This window comes from Convolutriloba macropyga, chromosome 5 (genome assembly GCF_964194025.1).
Source record: "Convolutriloba macropyga chromosome 5, txConMacr16.3, whole genome shotgun sequence".
Classification (NCBI taxonomy): domain Eukaryota; kingdom Metazoa; phylum Xenacoelomorpha; order Acoela; family Convolutidae; genus Convolutriloba; species Convolutriloba macropyga.
Genome location: NC_134472.1, coordinates 72608119 through 72626245, shown reverse-complemented (window position 1 = coordinate 72626245; position 18127 = coordinate 72608119). Strand labels below are relative to the sequence as shown.

At 40.0% G+C, this 18127-nt stretch overlaps 1 protein-coding gene across 1 annotated transcript in view; it reads right to left on the bottom strand.

The window, feature by feature from the left end:
* The window catches only part of LOC142340493 (centriole and centriolar satellite protein OFD1-like), a 38644-nt gene extending 20517 nt beyond the window's left edge, over positions 1-18127 (bottom strand). The window contains exons 1-5 of the mRNA XM_075391068.1: positions 18018-18127; positions 17314-17571; positions 16651-16828; positions 4728-4941; positions 4100-4297 (exon numbers count right to left, since the gene is read on the bottom strand). Coding sequence (XP_075247183.1) covers positions 4100-4297; positions 4728-4941; positions 16651-16828; positions 17314-17571; positions 18018-18089 — 920 coding nt within the window. The 5' untranslated portion in view covers positions 18090-18127. The remainder of the gene's footprint in view (positions 1-4099; positions 4298-4727; positions 4942-16650; positions 16829-17313; positions 17572-18017) is intronic.

Genomic DNA, 18127 nt, shown 5'->3' with positions numbered 1-18127 from the left:
AACGCGGAATTTTTAGTCCCGTTTCTCCGTTATAATTCTACGATACGACAAGTAGAGACTACTTCATGAACTCTCAAAGAAATGGATTACACAGTCAGAGTTTTGCAACATGACGTACAGTACTGAGTGCAGAAACCAGACAGATGTTTTCAATGTAGACTGGCTTTACACGAAGATCCAAAACGAAACAGTCGAAGCCGAAATTGAAGTCTTTAAACTACGCAATGAGACTGAAAAACTCCTCACCAGAGTCGAAGAGGACCCCAAAACAGACAGAAAAGAGCCGCCCCGCTTGCTATAGCAGCCGCAGTCGCTGGAATTGGACTTTTCGGTACAGGAATAGCAATGAGCAGCGGAGGATGCGGTGGAATCACAGGAATTTTCGGCTCATGCCAACGAACGTCTCAAAATGCTGAAAATATCGATAGACTAGCTAACAGTTTTAATAGCCTCAATGAATATGTCATGGAAATCGGTGCACAAACCGATGAGAAATTCTTTCTAGTTGCTGACGAACTTGCAAAGGTTTATAAAGTTCAAAACGAAATGCAAGAAAACCAGAACAGAAACTGGAAACTAGTCGAGGAACAATTCGCAATTGTAGACCACAATCTGAACGGAATAGCAACCTGCAAGGAAATTCAAGCAACACAACAACAACTGAACTTTAATTTTGACACAGCAGCATCCTTACTTCTTACTTTATATGCAGATATCAAAAGTTATCGAGCAGCCTTATATTCTTTCCGAATTAATGTTATAAATGCAATTCCTACTTTACTTGACAAACGCCTTCCAGTCTCTTTAGTACCCCGAAAATCGTTGATAAAGATCCTTGACGCAGTCCATGATAGCCAAAAGAACGCACCAGATCGTCTAACTTTGGCAATACCCATGACTGACGTCCTTTCGTATTACGATGCGAAACTCGTACAAGAGATTTCAACAGTAGAAGACGGACTTTTACTGACATTAGCCATTCCCCTAGCCCCTAGCCAGACAGTGTTCGAAGTTTATCGTGCAAGTGTAATCCCTATGCCCCAGAAGGACTCTGTAGACGCCTTACAATGGGTGATTGAGGGAGACTACTTAGCAATCTCAGGTCAAGTGGAAACAACAGTACTGACGAGATCCCAGTACGACAACTGCCTTGGATCGCGTCGATACCGAATCTGTCACGAGACAATGGAAACCCACCTTGGATTCTCCTCGTGCCTAGCAACCCTCAAGTTTCATCATGCTATTACAGCATTGAAAGTGTGTGACAGAGAAGGTTGTGTTACCCAACCCAGAAAGAGCACAGAACCTTGGATACGGAATATGGCTACTCACATCAGCTTCAAGTGATTTTACCCTTGGTGAGATTGGTACGGACGAGAATGGCCGACAGACCAACATTCCTCAAAAGTTGTAACATCTGTTTAATCACATTAAAATGTGGACACACAATGTTCAGTGATCACATTAAAATCAGAGCTGATTTACAAAGTTGTCAGTACCTTCCAGCAAAGAGAATCAATGTTAAATTGCCTGATCCACTAGAACATTTAATTGACTCAGTTCCAAACATAAACGAGCTACCAAAATAAGAAACAAGCACTGATGCCAACCTTGATTTACTGAAAAAAGTCAAAACAGAATTCATTTATTCCAATCGAAAGTTATCAACAGAATCATTAGACGACATAGCAAAGCCCATTACCACTGAAATGAAATCATTCAAGCCAGCACTAATTGACAAACTTGAATCTTACGTACCAATTAAGCTTTCTCTCTCGCTGACAATTATTGTCTTTATTGGAAACCTAGCCCTACATATTCTCTTCATGTACTTATACCATAAAGTAGCTTTTGTACGACGAATGGTACCAAATTTCATGAAGCTTAACGGAACCAATGTACCACTTAACCCAGTAGTCTCAGTACCAAAACATCTGAAAGCAGATGTAGTCTCAAACCTCGCGAAACAACTCAAGACACCACCAAGAGTTATATCGCCAGAAGAACTTGGAACCCTTAAACGTCAACGACGAAACTCAATGCCTGCAATTTCAACAATGTCCATAAATACACTCGACCGATTCAACACAGATGACGAACTGGACAACAAAGCTCAACCCCGAGAGGAAAGTATGCTTTGAGCTCTTGAAAGTCTTATATAGTTCAACAAGTATTAATCAATTAACTGATTAAGTATCCTTCATCCATTAAGTTTTCCTTCTAAGTGCTTTAAATCACCAAACCAGTGCTTCAATCCCAGAAATTAACCAGTGCTTTAAACCATTCATTCAACCAGTATCCTTCTTCTACTCCTTCTCAAAGTTTAGAGCCATTATTTAACGAAATAACCATGATAATTTTCAGTGCTAATTCAATGTCTTCTCTTAATCTTAACTTTAACATTTGTCCGCATGCTTTCCTTCTGAAATAGCGCATCTTCAACATCCTTAATGTTCCTTCAAAGCTTTTAATCTTGTCTTAATCCTCTTCATTATAACCTTATCTCAATTTAAACTTTATTTCTCTTAACTTCCTTAATTGCCTTTAACTTAAATGCTTTCGTTCAAAAACTCTTTTCTAAGAAAACATAAATTGGGTGGCTCCAACAAAAACATAAGTATATCCTCACACTCGCGCAGATTACATATTTTATAGAAAAATTGTAAAACCCAGTTCCTTCTCAAAATTTTCATGGATAATTTTCATAAAGTCCGGTAGTGTCACGCCCCTATTTCGTCCCTCATAGTTACGTGATGATATTCCTTAAAATATCCATAAATAAGTGCCTTAATCTAGTTCATAGTTAGATAGATCTCAAGGCCATATATAGCTAGTATTTCCATCTAGGCCTGTAACCCCTAATTTGTTTATGTTTACTAAAAACAACCGCAGATTGACAGTTTACTGATAAACATATCAAGTGCCTAAAAGCCACAATATTTACTTTTTTGAGTTTCTTGAAGATAAATTCGCCTAAATAGTAAATAACTTCATGAGAGATTATGTACATGGTGAAGTAATTATTCTGATAAAGTAGGTGCTAATACGAAACTTGTATATGTACTTAACAAACATCAAGAGACGTACAAAAGCCGGAAATTGCCCAACTTGTAGATCAGTAAATATTTGCGAAGGACCAATACAACTCAAGGTACAGCCTGCGGAACCCACAATCACCAGAACACCGGACAACCAGCCTGACAATCAGTTGATTAACATCTTGAAAAACTTTGATATAACTAGAAAACTTCTCGTTATTAATTGTTAACTTCTTTTTGCTGAAATAATTAAAGATTGAACTGGATAAATCTTTATTAATTACTAAGTTAGATCAGGTTCTAAGAGCACAATTGCAAACGATTAAAGCTCTGGAATACAAGGCAAACTAGTGGCTATATCGCACATCCGAACCGCTCAATAAAAGGCTATCACTAGCTAAATTTATTCAAAATAAATCTGCTAAAAATCGCACTGTGAAACATCTAATTAAGTCCTTGTAAAATGCTGATTATTCAAGTTAATTACCTCCAATATTAACCTCAGAAAACACCATGAGGAACACGCTAAAATCAGTGCGTAACAGATGATTTTCTTTCCGTAAGAAAAAAGAATTAATTTCTCTGATAATACTTTGAGCAAAAGACTGACTTGTTAATTATAATTGTAACAAAATCACACAATCGTAATATGAATGGTCATCAGAAAGGACAGTAAACAATGTCCTAAGACCTAATTAACACTGCCCTGGCTCAATAACAAATAGGTTTTGAGAACTGATAAGCAAATTCGTGTAATACGAAAAACAAGAAAAGAATTAATTTTTGAGACTAAGTATATTTAAGCGTTTAAGTATACTAAGTATAATTAAGTCAGCGTAAACATGTTACAGGTTACAGCTCAGTTCGGACAGTATATCGAAAGCGAGAAATTGGTACAGTAAATTGAGTAAGAAGTTAAGTATATTGATTGACCAATCAGGTTTGGAAATTTCGAACTGATTGACCAATCAGGTTTGGAGATTTTGAACTGATTGACCAATCAGATGTAGAGCTTTCAGTGTCAATTTTAGGGAAGAGTGAGTCAGTTGTAGACGACTGACCTTTGTTGTAGATCATTCTGACGATTGAGAGCAATTTCTCTTTTCCTAATTGACTCAACTTGTTCCAGAAGGAACTGTCTCTTAGCATAAGCTTCTTTCTCTATCGTCTGCATCTTCACTCTAGTGCTCTCAAGACTAGTCTCTTCTCGTCGCTGTAGCGCTAGCAGTCTCTCCTCGTATTTACACTCCAACTGAGCTCTAAACATTACCAAATTCCTGTAATTTCGCAAACAAAAAAAAACAATATTTGAAAACAAAATGTATATATAGGTTGAAGTCCTTGAGAAAACATTAGATTAAAAGCCCCGACAATCGCCGTTCAGTAGCCGCAGAGCATTTTTTTTTTCAAAAAAAAACCCTGCAGCAATTAAAAGCTTTTCAAACTCAACCGTTACTCAGGCCAATCAAAACAGTGCAGTATGAATACAGAAACGTTAAAACTTTGAGCAAAAGAATGACTTGTTTCAGAGCAAACAACATAACGCAGCCTCAAATTAGGAAAGGAAGTTGAGACAATTCTCCATTGTCCCATCAAATCCTCGATGGACGTGGATTACTTTAATATACTTTAATATTCCTATATTTATATACAAGATAAAAAATTGACACACTTCAAATCGGAACTCACTTGATGGTAGCAATCTCGCCTCTGAACTTGTCCTCCAACTCCAGTCGCACTTTTGTGACCTCATTCTCCCTTATTCGCTGTAACTCTGCATTCAGTTGTTCCTCGTATCTACCCTCCATCTCCCTCCTCATCATAGTCAACTTCTCAGCCAGTGTGACTTCATTCAATCTCTCTCGCTCTTCGAATTCCTCGTCAATAGCTCTCATCTTGTCAGCTGAAATATGACACACGCTTATATCAACATGTAAATCAAGAACGCAAACAGAATATCAAAGATTTTGCTAAAAGTTAAGAATTTAAGCTTAACACACTGATTAAAAATATGTAAAAGAAACGCTGAAAACATTAGTGTCAAGATAAACTAGCAAATTTACACCAACGAGTGGTTGAGAACTTTCTATTTTAAATAACACACCTCACTGTACATGGTGACTGTGATGCTCATTCAAAAACCCTTTAGAACGCATTAGACGATCCATTTTAGCCTGACAAATTACATTTTCCTAATAAAAAGGCGGCTTCAACAGAACAGCTTAGTTGCCTTACCAGAATAATTGAAATTAAAAACAAACTTGGCATATTGCCAAAAAACAGACATTGATTCCCAAAACCAGACTTGATATTGAAAAAAAATTAATTGTTATACAAAAAAAACTCGGAGTGTACTATTTTGCTCGCATTTTGTAGTTAAGCATACTCTTGTTTCTCAGTCAGAGATTCTTCCGATTAGTATTAATACCAAAAACCATTCGAGCTAAACTAAGACTAATTATAGAACAAATTTCAAATACGGGGAATCTAAAACTGGTTTCATCCAGTTTCTTTGAATTGGTTTTGCGATACGGACTGTGTAAATAGACTGCTTTACTGAGAAACTCTGTTTAAAAGAACTTTAAGCAGAATGATCAAAGAAAAGTGAAACTAGCCTCGAGCAGTCAAACAGATTTTGCGCAAAATATTGATCAAGCCGTTATACAAAGCGAAACCAATTTTTTATTTTAAAGAAAAAAATAACAGGACTACAAAAAAGGCAGACTGAGATGACTGCGGCTATTAATCAAGTTTTTGATAATACATAACATACAAACAGACGAAAAAGGTAGAATTTGATCAGTAAGATATTTGTTTGAGCGGCTATATTTTATGAAAAAAAAATTGACAGGGAGGTGTGTATAAAGTTATTTTTCAGAAAACTGTTAAATCTTTCGCATAGTTAAGAGAGCATGTTGCTTATAGTATTGAAAGACATTGTTAAATTTTTTTCTTTAGTTGATATGATCAATTATCGGAAAAAGACATCTGTACGGTCATCATTAAGAACTAGACAACAATTTTAGCTATCACTTTTTAAACATTACTTATATAATTGTTAAAGCGCATTACTAAACGGTGCCTCGTTGTAAAAATTGCCTCAGGAGACTCAGATCAAAATCTTTATAGTGTAGCAGGAATTGATATCAATAATTTCGAAAAAAGAGGACCTCTTCTTGAATGGGAGTAACATGTACTTCCGTGAGTTTGGTGGGGAATTTATCTAACCCCATGTACCGTTGATTTAAGACAATTCATGGCAACTATCGATCGGAACCGAAGTCAATGAAAGATTTTGGTGCAAAGTTTTTGAATGATATGTTATTTTTATGGTGACATACAATTTATTTTTCGCGCAAACCTAAATTTAAATTGATTTGTGTATTTATAAAATCTTCCGGGTTTAATGCGATATTGTAACATCAAAAATTCTCCAAATTTTGAAGAACTTAAAATTAGAAAATTTGCAACTTCTTTACACAATCTGTAATACCATTTAATAAAAACTATTTCTAAACTAACTTTTTGTCATGCTTTGCAAAAAAAAGTTAGCTCCACCGCCATAACTTAACTAATTCACCCGGGGGACTTCAACCAAATAAACATTATCGGAAGACAATTTTTACCACTCTTTCCAAAATAGGCTGCTATTGTAGCTGAGAAGTAAAACAGTCTACCGTTTCAGAATTTCAATTTATTCATAATCCAAATCGATATAAAGCGCAAATTGGACAAATCAACGTATAAGATAGCAACAACGTGTAAGCATTAAGCCGTACAAAGCAACAAGTGATACTTAGACGGCAAGGTTTTTTCGATGCTCTTTTACTGGTTTTTTGTCTGATGTTATTGACGTCAAATCAGTTCGTATTCAATCGGCAATTGTCTAGAAAACCTAAAAATATTAAGCCGAAAACCAGCTTAATCGATACATTTTACTTAAAATTAGTTTAAATGAACTTTTTCGACTTTTTCGGAACTTTCTACGTATATTAGAACGTATTTAAATCTTATTTTAAAGTTTAGAAATACTCGATTCTGATTGGCTGATAATATCTTGCTTACTTATTTATTTCGTAACATCCTCCGGCCCGGAAGGAGATGTTGGGAAAACTGGTACAAGTTTTACAAGCGGACGGACGAGTGAACCGGTCGACGTACGTAAAACGGCGGAGCGCGCGACGCTATCGGAGCCGTAACGGAGTTCCATAATCCGAGCGGTTGGGTAGTAACCCCTAGGATTGGTTTCCTCAACTATCCAAACCAAGTCACCGGTCTTAAGGTGTTGCTCGGCAGGCGTCTGCCACTTAGAGCGTCGGTTCAGCGTCGGTACGTACTCTCTGATCCAACGGGACCAGATCGCATTAGCGTACGACTGCGCACGGGCGTAGCGTTTACGATGGTCAAGCTCATTATTGCCAACAACAGACGGAATACCGGTAGAGTATTCTCCTAAAAGAAAGTGGTTGGGCGTTAAAGCGTTCAAATCGCACGGATCGGCGCTTACGGGTGTTAAAGGACGCGAATTGAGAGCATTCTCCACGAGACAAAAGGTAGTATGCAGTACCTCATCCGTGAGCCGACGCGTGCCAAGAATCGTATACAACACGCGTTTGAACCTGCGTACCAACCTCTCCCAGATACCACCTTGATGTGGTGCGCTGGGTGGATTGAATCTCCACTTTATACCTTTGTAAGCGAGCTCAGCTGCAATGTTGACAACGTTCCACTTTTCAATACTTTCTCGGAGTTCTTTCTCCGCTCCAATAAAGTTAGTGCCATTGTCTGACCAAATCATGGCAGGCGTACGCCTACGTGACACAAACCGCTCAACTCCCATAACACAAGAACTGGTGTCCATGGATGTAACTATCTCGACATGGACAGCGCGAGTAGTGAGACAGGTGAAGAGGAAGCCCCACCTTTTCTCAGTGGTACGGCGGACAGTAACATAGAATGGCCCAAAGTAGTCAACGCCAGTGTTCGTGAAGGGAGGAGACTGGTAAGCAAGTCTCTCCTTAGGTAAGTCAGACATGATTGGTTGCATAGTTACGGCTTGGAATTCTCGGCTTCTCAGGCAGTGTGCTTTGATGGAACGCAAGGATGATCTTAGTTTCAGTACTGTGTAGTGTTCCTGCACAATTGATCTTAGGTATTCAACGCCCTGATGGTAATGCTTTACGTGCGTGTGTTCAAGGAACAGTTTTACAAACGAATGACATGCATCTAAGATGATTGGGTACTTTACGTTAAACCCAACTTCAATTAACCGCTTGATGCGGCCCGAGGAACGGATTAGCCCATTTGGACTAATAAACGGTGAATGTGGAGCAATTCAGCTACTCCGTTTAACGAATTTATTGTCAAGAAGATCTTTTCTTTTGGCTTCAAAAGACTCTCCTTGCACCAAGTACTGTAGATGACGCTCGGCTTCGTCAAGCTCAGTAGGGTCAGTAATGCTACCATCGGGGTTACGGTAGCCGGCATGTTTCGGCAGAAGCCGGAGAACGTATGCGGCAATGCGCAAGTACTTTTGATAAGAACTAAACTTATCAAATGGGAATAACGACGGAACGGGAGTTATCTGTTTTTTAACAGATGTAGCGAGAGAAACATTGTCTTCTATGATGACTGCTTGGTTGACGCCAAGTTTGATGTTATTAATGACGTCTTTGTTCGGTACGAAAGGGAAACTTGAGTTAATTAAAAAATGTGGACCATTGACCCAACTGCTTAGTTGCAAAACCTCAGCGGACATTCCACGCGTGCCAGCGTCAGCTGGATTATCCTTAGTTGCGACGTGGTTCCATTGGTCAACGCTGGTATACTCCAAAAATTCACAAACGCGGTTTGCAACAAAGATTGATTGCTTTTCATTAGAGTTTATCCACTGAAGAACGGTCGTGCTGTCTGTCCACATGAATACTTGGTTAACAGTTACATTAAGTGCCTGAATAATTTCGTTCTTCAGCCGAGCGGAGAGTAGAGCTGCTTGCAATTCCAGTTTAGGGACAGTCATTAGTTTCATTGGCGCTACGCGCGCTTTCCCCAAAACAAACGCAAGCTGTTTTTATCTTGCCCGTAGGGGTTGTTACTCGGGCTCGAAGAAATGCGACGGCACTAAAAATATCCTGGGAACTGTCACCGAACATATGCAACTCTGTATTATCAAAGGGTCCACAAAAGTAACTTCGAGGAATTTTGATGTTCTCAAGCTTTGGTAAGTCCGCACTCCAGACCAAAAATCTTTGAACCATGTCCTGTGGGAGCTCGTCATCCCATTGCTGTCCTGTGACACGCCAGATGTCTTTTAAGAGCAATCGCGCACCGACGGTAAACGGTGCGACAAGACCAATGGGGTCAAAGACTTTCGAGACAAGACTTAGGACCAAGCGTTGCGTGAGGGACTTGGTGATAGCGCAGCTTGTACCCCTACTCACAACTAAAGTGTCATTAGTGTGATCCCACTTTAACCCTAGCACATGCGATGAATCCTCCTGACATGAAACAATAACCTTGGGCTCAGTAGATTGAGGCGAACCATCAATTCGATCAGCCAGATTTTGCACATTGCTTACAAACTTTGTAAGCTTGAACCCACCGAGATGGAGACGATGTACCAATTCCTTCGATCTATTGATGGCTTTCTCAGGATACTCCACTGAGTCAAGATAATCGTCCATGTAGAAGTTTTCAAGGACGGCTTTTGCAGCTTCGGGGTAAAACTTGGCATTGTCTCTCGCAGTGCGTTGTAATGCATAGTTGGCGCATGTGGGCGAGTCTTTAGCCCCGAATATATGGCGCGTATATTGATACACTACAACTTTAGTTGTGGGGTCCTCCCGCCACAGAAAGCGAAGTGATGGTTGATCTGATGGTAACACGCCAACCTGTAGAAACATTCCCTCGATGTCGGCGGAGACGGCATATGGATGTTGTCGGAAGCGAAGAAGTACGTAAATAAGATTTTGGAGCAGATCAGGGCCAGTGAGCAAAGATTTATTCAGTGAGGCGCCATGAAATTTTGCTGCTCCATTGAGCACCCTACGCACCTTGCCTGGTTTGTTCGGGTTTAAAACCGGATGGTGGGGTAGGTACCACTCTTTATCAGACCGGCTCTCAACCTTGTGAGCATCCGGAACCTCAATTACATACCCCTTATTTAGGTCTTCCGTGATGGTACTAGTATACTTCTCTCTGAGGTCTTCATCCTTGGCCAAACGTTTTTCGAGCGATTTTAGTTGCACAAGGGAGGAGAAGTAATTATTTGGGAGCTGAATGTTGTCTGCTGCCCACAGCATTCCGACATCGTATCTCAGGCCATTGTGTATGGTGGTACTCTCAAGGATCTCGTGAGCCCTTGCGTCTGCTGCAGATCTGAAGTCGACCTGCTTGTTTGCTTCGAATGATTCAATGTCGTACCATGACTTTACTTGACTTGCTAACTCATTGTCATGTTCGATATTCACTTTAAAGCACGTTGAGGTTAAACAAGAACTTGACGGTAACGGACCGCTTAAGACCCAACCTATGGGTAAGCGTACGGCAACGGGTGAACGCTTCTCATCGGCAGAGAAGTATTCTAACGGGCGGATGGCATGATAGACATCTTGTCCGAGTATCATCTCAATGTCTTTATAGGAATATGTCATGGGATCAAGGACTGCTAAGTGTGGGTAAGTCTCTTGCAGGGCCTGTACATTAATTATATCTGAGCCGACGTTCAGACTCTCCTTAACGAAAGGGTTGACGGTGAATGGTTCGAAATCTTGTTGTTCTCTTGGTTTCACAGTGACTTCAACAACCCTAGTATCAACTACTTCTTCGGTATTAATACCCTTGACAGTTAGCTTTAGTGCTTTACCGTGCAAACCGAGTCTATCTGCGAGACTACCGGCCACCCAAGAGTTACTGCAGGCGGTATCACACAAAACTAAAGCCTTGGTATCTAAACCGGACGAATTGACCAACTGCAATTCATTCACCTAAAGGAGCCCCTTAACATCAGTAACAGACGACATTGTTGTGGTCTTATTAGGCTGGAGTTGACTAGAAATTGCTTTACTTTGACCTGTGTTGCCAGAAGACTGGATAGTATTGGGATTTGTTGACTGTTTCGTTGGGAAAACACTATCTGCTCCATGCAATAGTGAGTTATGCGAACTATTACACCCTTCTGCTCGGCACTTTCTTGGTTGAGGACACTGGCGGAATGTGTGCTTATCACGTAAGCACGAAAAGCAAAGTTTATTATCGGCCACCAACTTAGCTCTCTGGGTTGGAGTCTTTTCCTTGAAAACTCGACACTCCCATAGCCGGTGGTTACCTTTGCATACAATGCACCGAGAGTAAGTGTTTGTGGAAGAAGATGGCATTTGCTTCTTTGTTTCCCTTTGTTGTGAGTTTGATGCAAACACTTTTGAGGCTGTTTTGGTCTTTGTTACTGAAGTGATGTTCTCTTCAGGTTTGGCCTTGGTTGCGCTTTGTTTCATAAGATCATGGGCCTCAGCCTTTTCTTTAAGCCAATCGTTAAAGTCAAGGAGGGTAGGCTTAACCCAGTGCTTCTTAACCGTAAAGAGTGATCATGACTCTTTCATGTTTGGTGGTAACTTCTGTACCGCTTGGTTAAGTAGGGAAGCGCTCTTCAAATCAGCATCATATGATAGTGACTTGAAAACCCCAAGGAGGCTGGATATGGCTGCAGAATAGTTAATAATGTTATCACTATTGTGCATTTTAAGAGGCGGAAAGTTGCTTAGTTTATCCAAGTGTGCACTTACGACTGCCTGTGGCTGGCCAAATTTACGTTCCAAAGTCCTTAGTGCATCCTTGTACATCAAACCACAGTAAGCAAACTCGGCGATTGCAATCTTTGCTTTACCAGTGACGAGTGTCTTAAGGTATGACAATCTAACGTCATCAGTGAGCGTTTGCGAGTCAATCGCGCTTTTGAATTGACCATACCACTCGTGCCATTGTAATGGATCGCCATTATACTGAGCAAGTTTCCATTCTGGCAAGGGGTCATTTTTCTTGCTGTTTATTGCGTCAGCCAACTTCTTAATCAATGACGCATTGTCCGGTATCGGAGGGGCAGGTGCAGACACCTGCAGACCACTCCAACTCAACGGAGTGGGCCCAACATAATGGTATGTTGGCTGAAAAACCGGAGTGGCCAGACCAGGTACAATATTACTTGTGGTTGCAATCGGGTTTTCCTGATGTGTGCCGGATGGTGATTGCATATCAATCAAAAGGGGTGAATTCGAATATATTTGTTGTGGAAAATTAGTAACTGATGGTGCGATGTGTGCCTGTACATTTGGAGCAACATTATTTACGGTGGTAGCGTCTTGGTTGACTAATGACGGTCTGTGCTGTGGAAAACGCCAATGACTCATATTTGGCACAAAACTTTGGCCGAGAGGGATATTGGGCATATTTGGGACAGGAGCAGCAACGGAACGTACAGCTTTGTGTACTGGGTTATTATTATTCTGGAAAGTGTTGTTGACAAGAGGAGGATTAATCAAAGGGGCGCGTGGGATGGGAGCAGTGAGGTTAGGTGCGAAGACTGGGTTCGGAATGGGAAGGACGTTAGGATGAGCGGGTTCGGAGTTGTGCTGTTGAATGTTCGGACTTGGTGGGGCGCTTGGGTGCAAGGGAACGTTTATTGCGGGGGCTGGATGATTTGTTGTCGGAAAAGGAGGAAGAGTGGCGTTTGGTGCTCGGGGGACAAAATTATATTGTTGTCGTGAGCATGTACTCTGGGCCGAATTATTCTTGGGCAGACTTGATGTTTCCGGTCCCCTGGATTGTGCGTGTGGAAAAAACTCGGATGCATTATTTTGATTTTCTTGTGGTGCGAACGTCTGTGGTGGAATGGGCTGTTGAATGGGTGGTGAAGAAGCCTTTGGGGCGTGTACAGAAGGCGGCTGACTATCTGCGGTTCCTTGGTTGGTTATGCTTGAGAGCGCCGTGCCTTGCTGGCCTGTTTGATTCATTTGCGCCCTTAGATGCGCCTGGTACAACGCCTGTGTGTTAGCAGCAGCCAAAAAATTTTCAGGTGGAGTATAATAGGGGTCGAGTTGCTGCAAGGTCTCATTGCTTAAAATGTAATTGCCTCGACAATTTTTCGGAATGGAATGCCTTGAAATTTCAGTGTTCTGATCTTCCACTGTCTTGCCGTTGTTGTGGCTGGGACATTCTGGAGGGTGAATCGTAACCTGTGGTTCACTAGTTTTCTCCTCATTGTGAAAACTTAAAGCAAGCGAGGTGTTGATCCATTCTTGGACAGCCTTTTCACTTCTCATTGAGCTCCTAGCACTTGCAGTTGTTTCAGATTGGCTACCTTTAGAAACGGCGTCCAGCAATTCAAATTCCTGCAGAGTTGCCTCTGCCAACCGTTTCCTGTTGCTTTCCTCCAGTTCATCTAATTCCATTTGCTTTTTCTGTTTAGCAAGGCGAATGGCTGCCTCATTCTGTTTTTCAATTTCTTCGCGCTTCATTTTGGCAATTACGTAATCATGTTTACGCTGACTAGATGTTTTTGACGATGTCATAATTGAAGGAAGTATAGAACGAATGGAAGCCCTTGGTTCCTGGAACTCACTCACTTTATCATCAGCAGAGTTGATGTAGTTTCGGGCTGAAGCGAGGATCTTGTCGTTCTTAGTTGTCATTGCCTCCAAGTAAGACTCTAATGAAGGAACAAGTGCACTTGGATCCTCCGTTTTTCCAGCAAATGCAATCAGGTCCTCATTTTTGTCTACAACAGTCATAAATGCTTCGTTGCACTTTGTTACTAGGCGTTCAACTTTCACTCGCCTACTTTGACTATTTATACAATGAAGAATATCTTCATGTCTAGCATGCAATTCAGCTTCACGCTTTGACCTGGCAGCGTACAACTTTTTGACTTTTTGATCAAGACTATTAGACATCACGATGTTATTATTTCCAAATACCAGCAAAAACTACCACTGCACACGGTTATCTTTTACAAGCACACTCCAAACAAATCAAACCCACGCAAATTAAACCCAACGGAAAAGACACCAAACACAGCAAACTGTAGACAGTCTGTAAAACAAACCGCCCAAAGAGCAGAAAATGTCGTCGAGCACCCAGTGCCCGACAAAAACAGAAGTGGAGCGCTGAACGCTATGCGCTCAACGCAGAGGGAGACTAAAGACACACGGGGAGTCGAGCGAGCAACGCGCGACGAAACGGAGACGTTACGGACGGGAAGTCGAGCGAGCAACGCGCGACGCAACGGAAACGGGACATACGGGAAAGCGAACGAAAATTGCGCAACGCCACGAAACGGGACGGTGGGAAAAAACAGACCGAAAATGAGGTTGGAAAGAACTTTGTTAGCAGACCACAGCAAAAACTCAACCAAACAACCTAGCCGTAACTCCAGAACAAACTTAAGTCACACCCTAGGAAGAAGGAGAGAAGCTACTGCAAGACAATCTAACATAGTCCATAATGGGTCTATAACGACAAATTTAAAGGCAAACTAATTTACGGCGATGGAGTAGTACACTAAAAGGAAGTAAAGGTCAAGAAATTTACTAGCCGTAACTCCAGAATAAACTTAAGTCACATCCTATCAAAACCCAAACCAAAACAAACAATCAGCATACTAACGGTATTAAACAAATTGAATGAACTACAATAGTGTATTTGTAGACTAAGACAGTTGGAAAAGTCAAGAAACAATCCAGCCGTAACTCGAGAATAAACTTAAGTCACACCCTAGAAGGTAACAAGACCAAAGCAACTAGCAATCATACAAACATAGAGCAGCAAAATCAAAATACTACAACAGGAGGGCTAGTAAATTAGTAAAGTTGAAAAGTCAAAGAACAATCCAGCCGAAACTCGAGAATAATTTTTGTGTTTACGAACCTTCTTGCTGGAAAATTAATTTTTTTGACAAATTTGTCAAAATTTTATGCTTTTGTTCAATTTTTTCTATTTTTGGTCAACATTTCTGCAATTTTTTGAATGCGGAACGGTAATCCAGTAAATTGGGCGCTTTTATGCCTGAAAGTACGGTTTTTCAATATTCTATATTGATATTCTATGTTTTTTGATTTGCATCAAAATTGACCAAAAATTTTCAAAATTGGACAAATTAGCATAATTTTCTTTCAATTTTCTCTTTATCAGGGGTTATTTTTGATATACGAACCGACTATATCAATTTTCTTGAATTTTTGGTGAATCTACCGAAAATTTTCAAAATCGATGTTTTTTTTGTCTCAAAAATTGTGGGCCCCCTTATCAATGTTTTCTACAAAATTTAGTTTAACTCTACTACACCAATGTCAGAAAAAACTTACGGGTTCGGTTTCTTGCCGTCTAGGTGATAAATCTAATTAATTCACACAAATCAGCGCAAAAAAAAATTCACTTATGTTCTGTCTTACAGTTTTTGACTGAAGTCCGTGGTAGTCTTTTTTTTGCTGACTGTTGTCCAGATAATTGCACTTGCACCAACTCAGTTCTGAAGTTAAGTCCAAATTTTTGGTTTGTATTTTGTCTCCTGAAGTGGTGTTTTTGACGAATCGTGGCATCAATAAATTCAAGAAGTGAGTTGTCCAGTTGTTATTTGAACGTCTGAATTGATGCCAAATGAGGCTATCGTTTTTCGGTGTCCTGTAGAGTGATTGCATTATGTGTACCTTGCGTTCACTGGTTCCAGACGCCGACAATGTTTTCACTCTTAGGTCAAAAATTCAATCTAATGCGTTAACTGATGAACCAAAACACGACTTGCTTTAGTTTTGGGTCGCCGTCGTACACATAAAGTGCAGATCAGGGTGAGTTAAACTAAGAATCAATGATTGTAATTGTAAGCTTTGGCTTCCGCTTGGATTTTCCACGTGTGAATCACTCTGCCTCCCTCATTCGCTGGAACTAGAGGGTCGCGGTACCATATTGTAGCTGAGAAGTAAAACAGTCTACCGTTTCAGAATTTCAATTTATTCATAATCCAAATCGATATAAAGCGCAAATTGGACAAATCAACGTATAAGATAGCAACAACGTGTAAGCATTAAGCCGTACAAAGCAACAAGTGATACTTAGACGGCAAGGTTTTTTCGATGCTCTTTTACTGGTTTTTTTTGTCTGATGTTATTGACGTCAAATCAGTTCGTATTCAATCGGCAATTGTCTAGAAAACCTAAAAATATTAAGCCGAAAACCAGCTTAATCGATACATATAGTGGTTATATTTACTTAAAATTAGGTTAAATGAACTTTTTCGGAACTTTCTACGTATATTAGAACGTATTTAAATCTTATTTTAAAGTTTAGAAATACTCGATTCTGATTGGCTGATAATATCTTGCTTACTTATTTATTTCGTAACAGCTGCTGAGACCCAAAAGCTACCGGAACGTGGTAACGCAAGTAAAAAGCTCCTTTATTTGGCTGTAATATTGCGAACGCATAAGTACATTTTGTTGAACTCTTTTTGTCAGATTTTCTGCATCAGCATAAAAATGAAAAGTTACTCAAAAATTTCGCACCTGTTGGGAACAAGTCTCGCTTGATGCTGTGTTTGAGGAAAAATGTGAAAATAGTTATGACTTACAGAAAGTGAGTGCACTAGACTTGTCGAAGACGGATGAGCCTGTCTGAACCGAGACTGAGTTCTTTGACCCATCATGTTCTCCTCCAAAGCAGGAGAGGAGACTCTTGATCACGACCCAAAGGTCACTCCCTCCGATACCAGTTATGTCACTTCCCTCATCAGACACCAACACATCTTTCTAGAAGAAAAAAGTAAAAAAAGTCGACATATTATTATTATTCAAAATTTCAAAAGAGCATGTTAGAAATACTATCAGAAGAAGGAGAAATCTGTTTATGTTGAGGTAAAACTCTGAGTTTGCTTTTCTGATAATGGAGAAAAGTTAACCACTTAAGATTGTATTATTATGTGGATGTTGGTAGCATCTTTTTTATATGGATAACACAATTAATTGTTGATCAAACTATATACCCAAATGATTTCATTTCATTTCATTTCATTGAAAACATCCATTGGAAACAATGAAAACTTTTGTCAAAAATCATAGTGATGTCATATTGCTACCGAATCGTAGTGACAAACACCAGAAAAATTACGTTAAAATATATCAAAATATCAAAATATTAAAACAAGATTCTATCAAAAATATATCACACATCGGCCATATTGATAACAAAGTTACGTTACTAGAACTATTTCGATGATGACTAGAGAGAAACTCACAATTTTCTTGAATGCCACAGATCCAGGGTGCACATTTAGCAACTGCAAAATCTCTTCCAGGCTAGAGGACAAGTCGGCAGTTGAGAGTCCTGCCTCAGGTGCAAACAGGGAGAGTGTGTAGCTGTACCTGCTCTTGTGCAAGTGTCTGTACACCAATTTGTCACATATTTTCTGACTGAGTGTTGATGATAGTTCGTGTTTTGGTTGGGGTGTTCCTTTCTGTTGTAGGTTCTTCACTAGCGAATTTCGCATATGCAGCTAAAGCGACGAATATCATAGCTCATTTTTCATCCAAGTTTCACATTTTTAACTCAATCATAATCAACGTACACAGATGAATCACATCGTGTTGCAAGAGTTTTATTTTTCACTGCAATAATGACTGCTTATACTCTGTTTCAAGTGTGTACCTATATTTATTAGAATGCTATTTGCATTTTAAGCAATTCGTGGAGGTTTTTGACTGTTTGGTTTTGATTTTAAACTGAACCGTTACTCATGATCAGAGCAGGCGGCTTTGATAAGAAGAAACAGTCTAGCTTAAGTCAGAACCAACAATTCACGATGACAAACTTCTTGAAAATAAGCTGCAAACGGCGTTGTAATAGTATTTTTACGATTCAGACTTTCTCGACTTTTAAGCAAAAGCTCGACATTTTCTCGAGACATGGAAACTAATTATAAACGGATGCGTGTCTGCTCACCTTGAGAATGTCGGGAATTCCCTTGGCTGCGAAGGAGTGATACAGCTCCTTCCTAAATGACTCCTCGTCCATTATCACATCTGAAAAAAATGTGCACTAAATCTCAATAC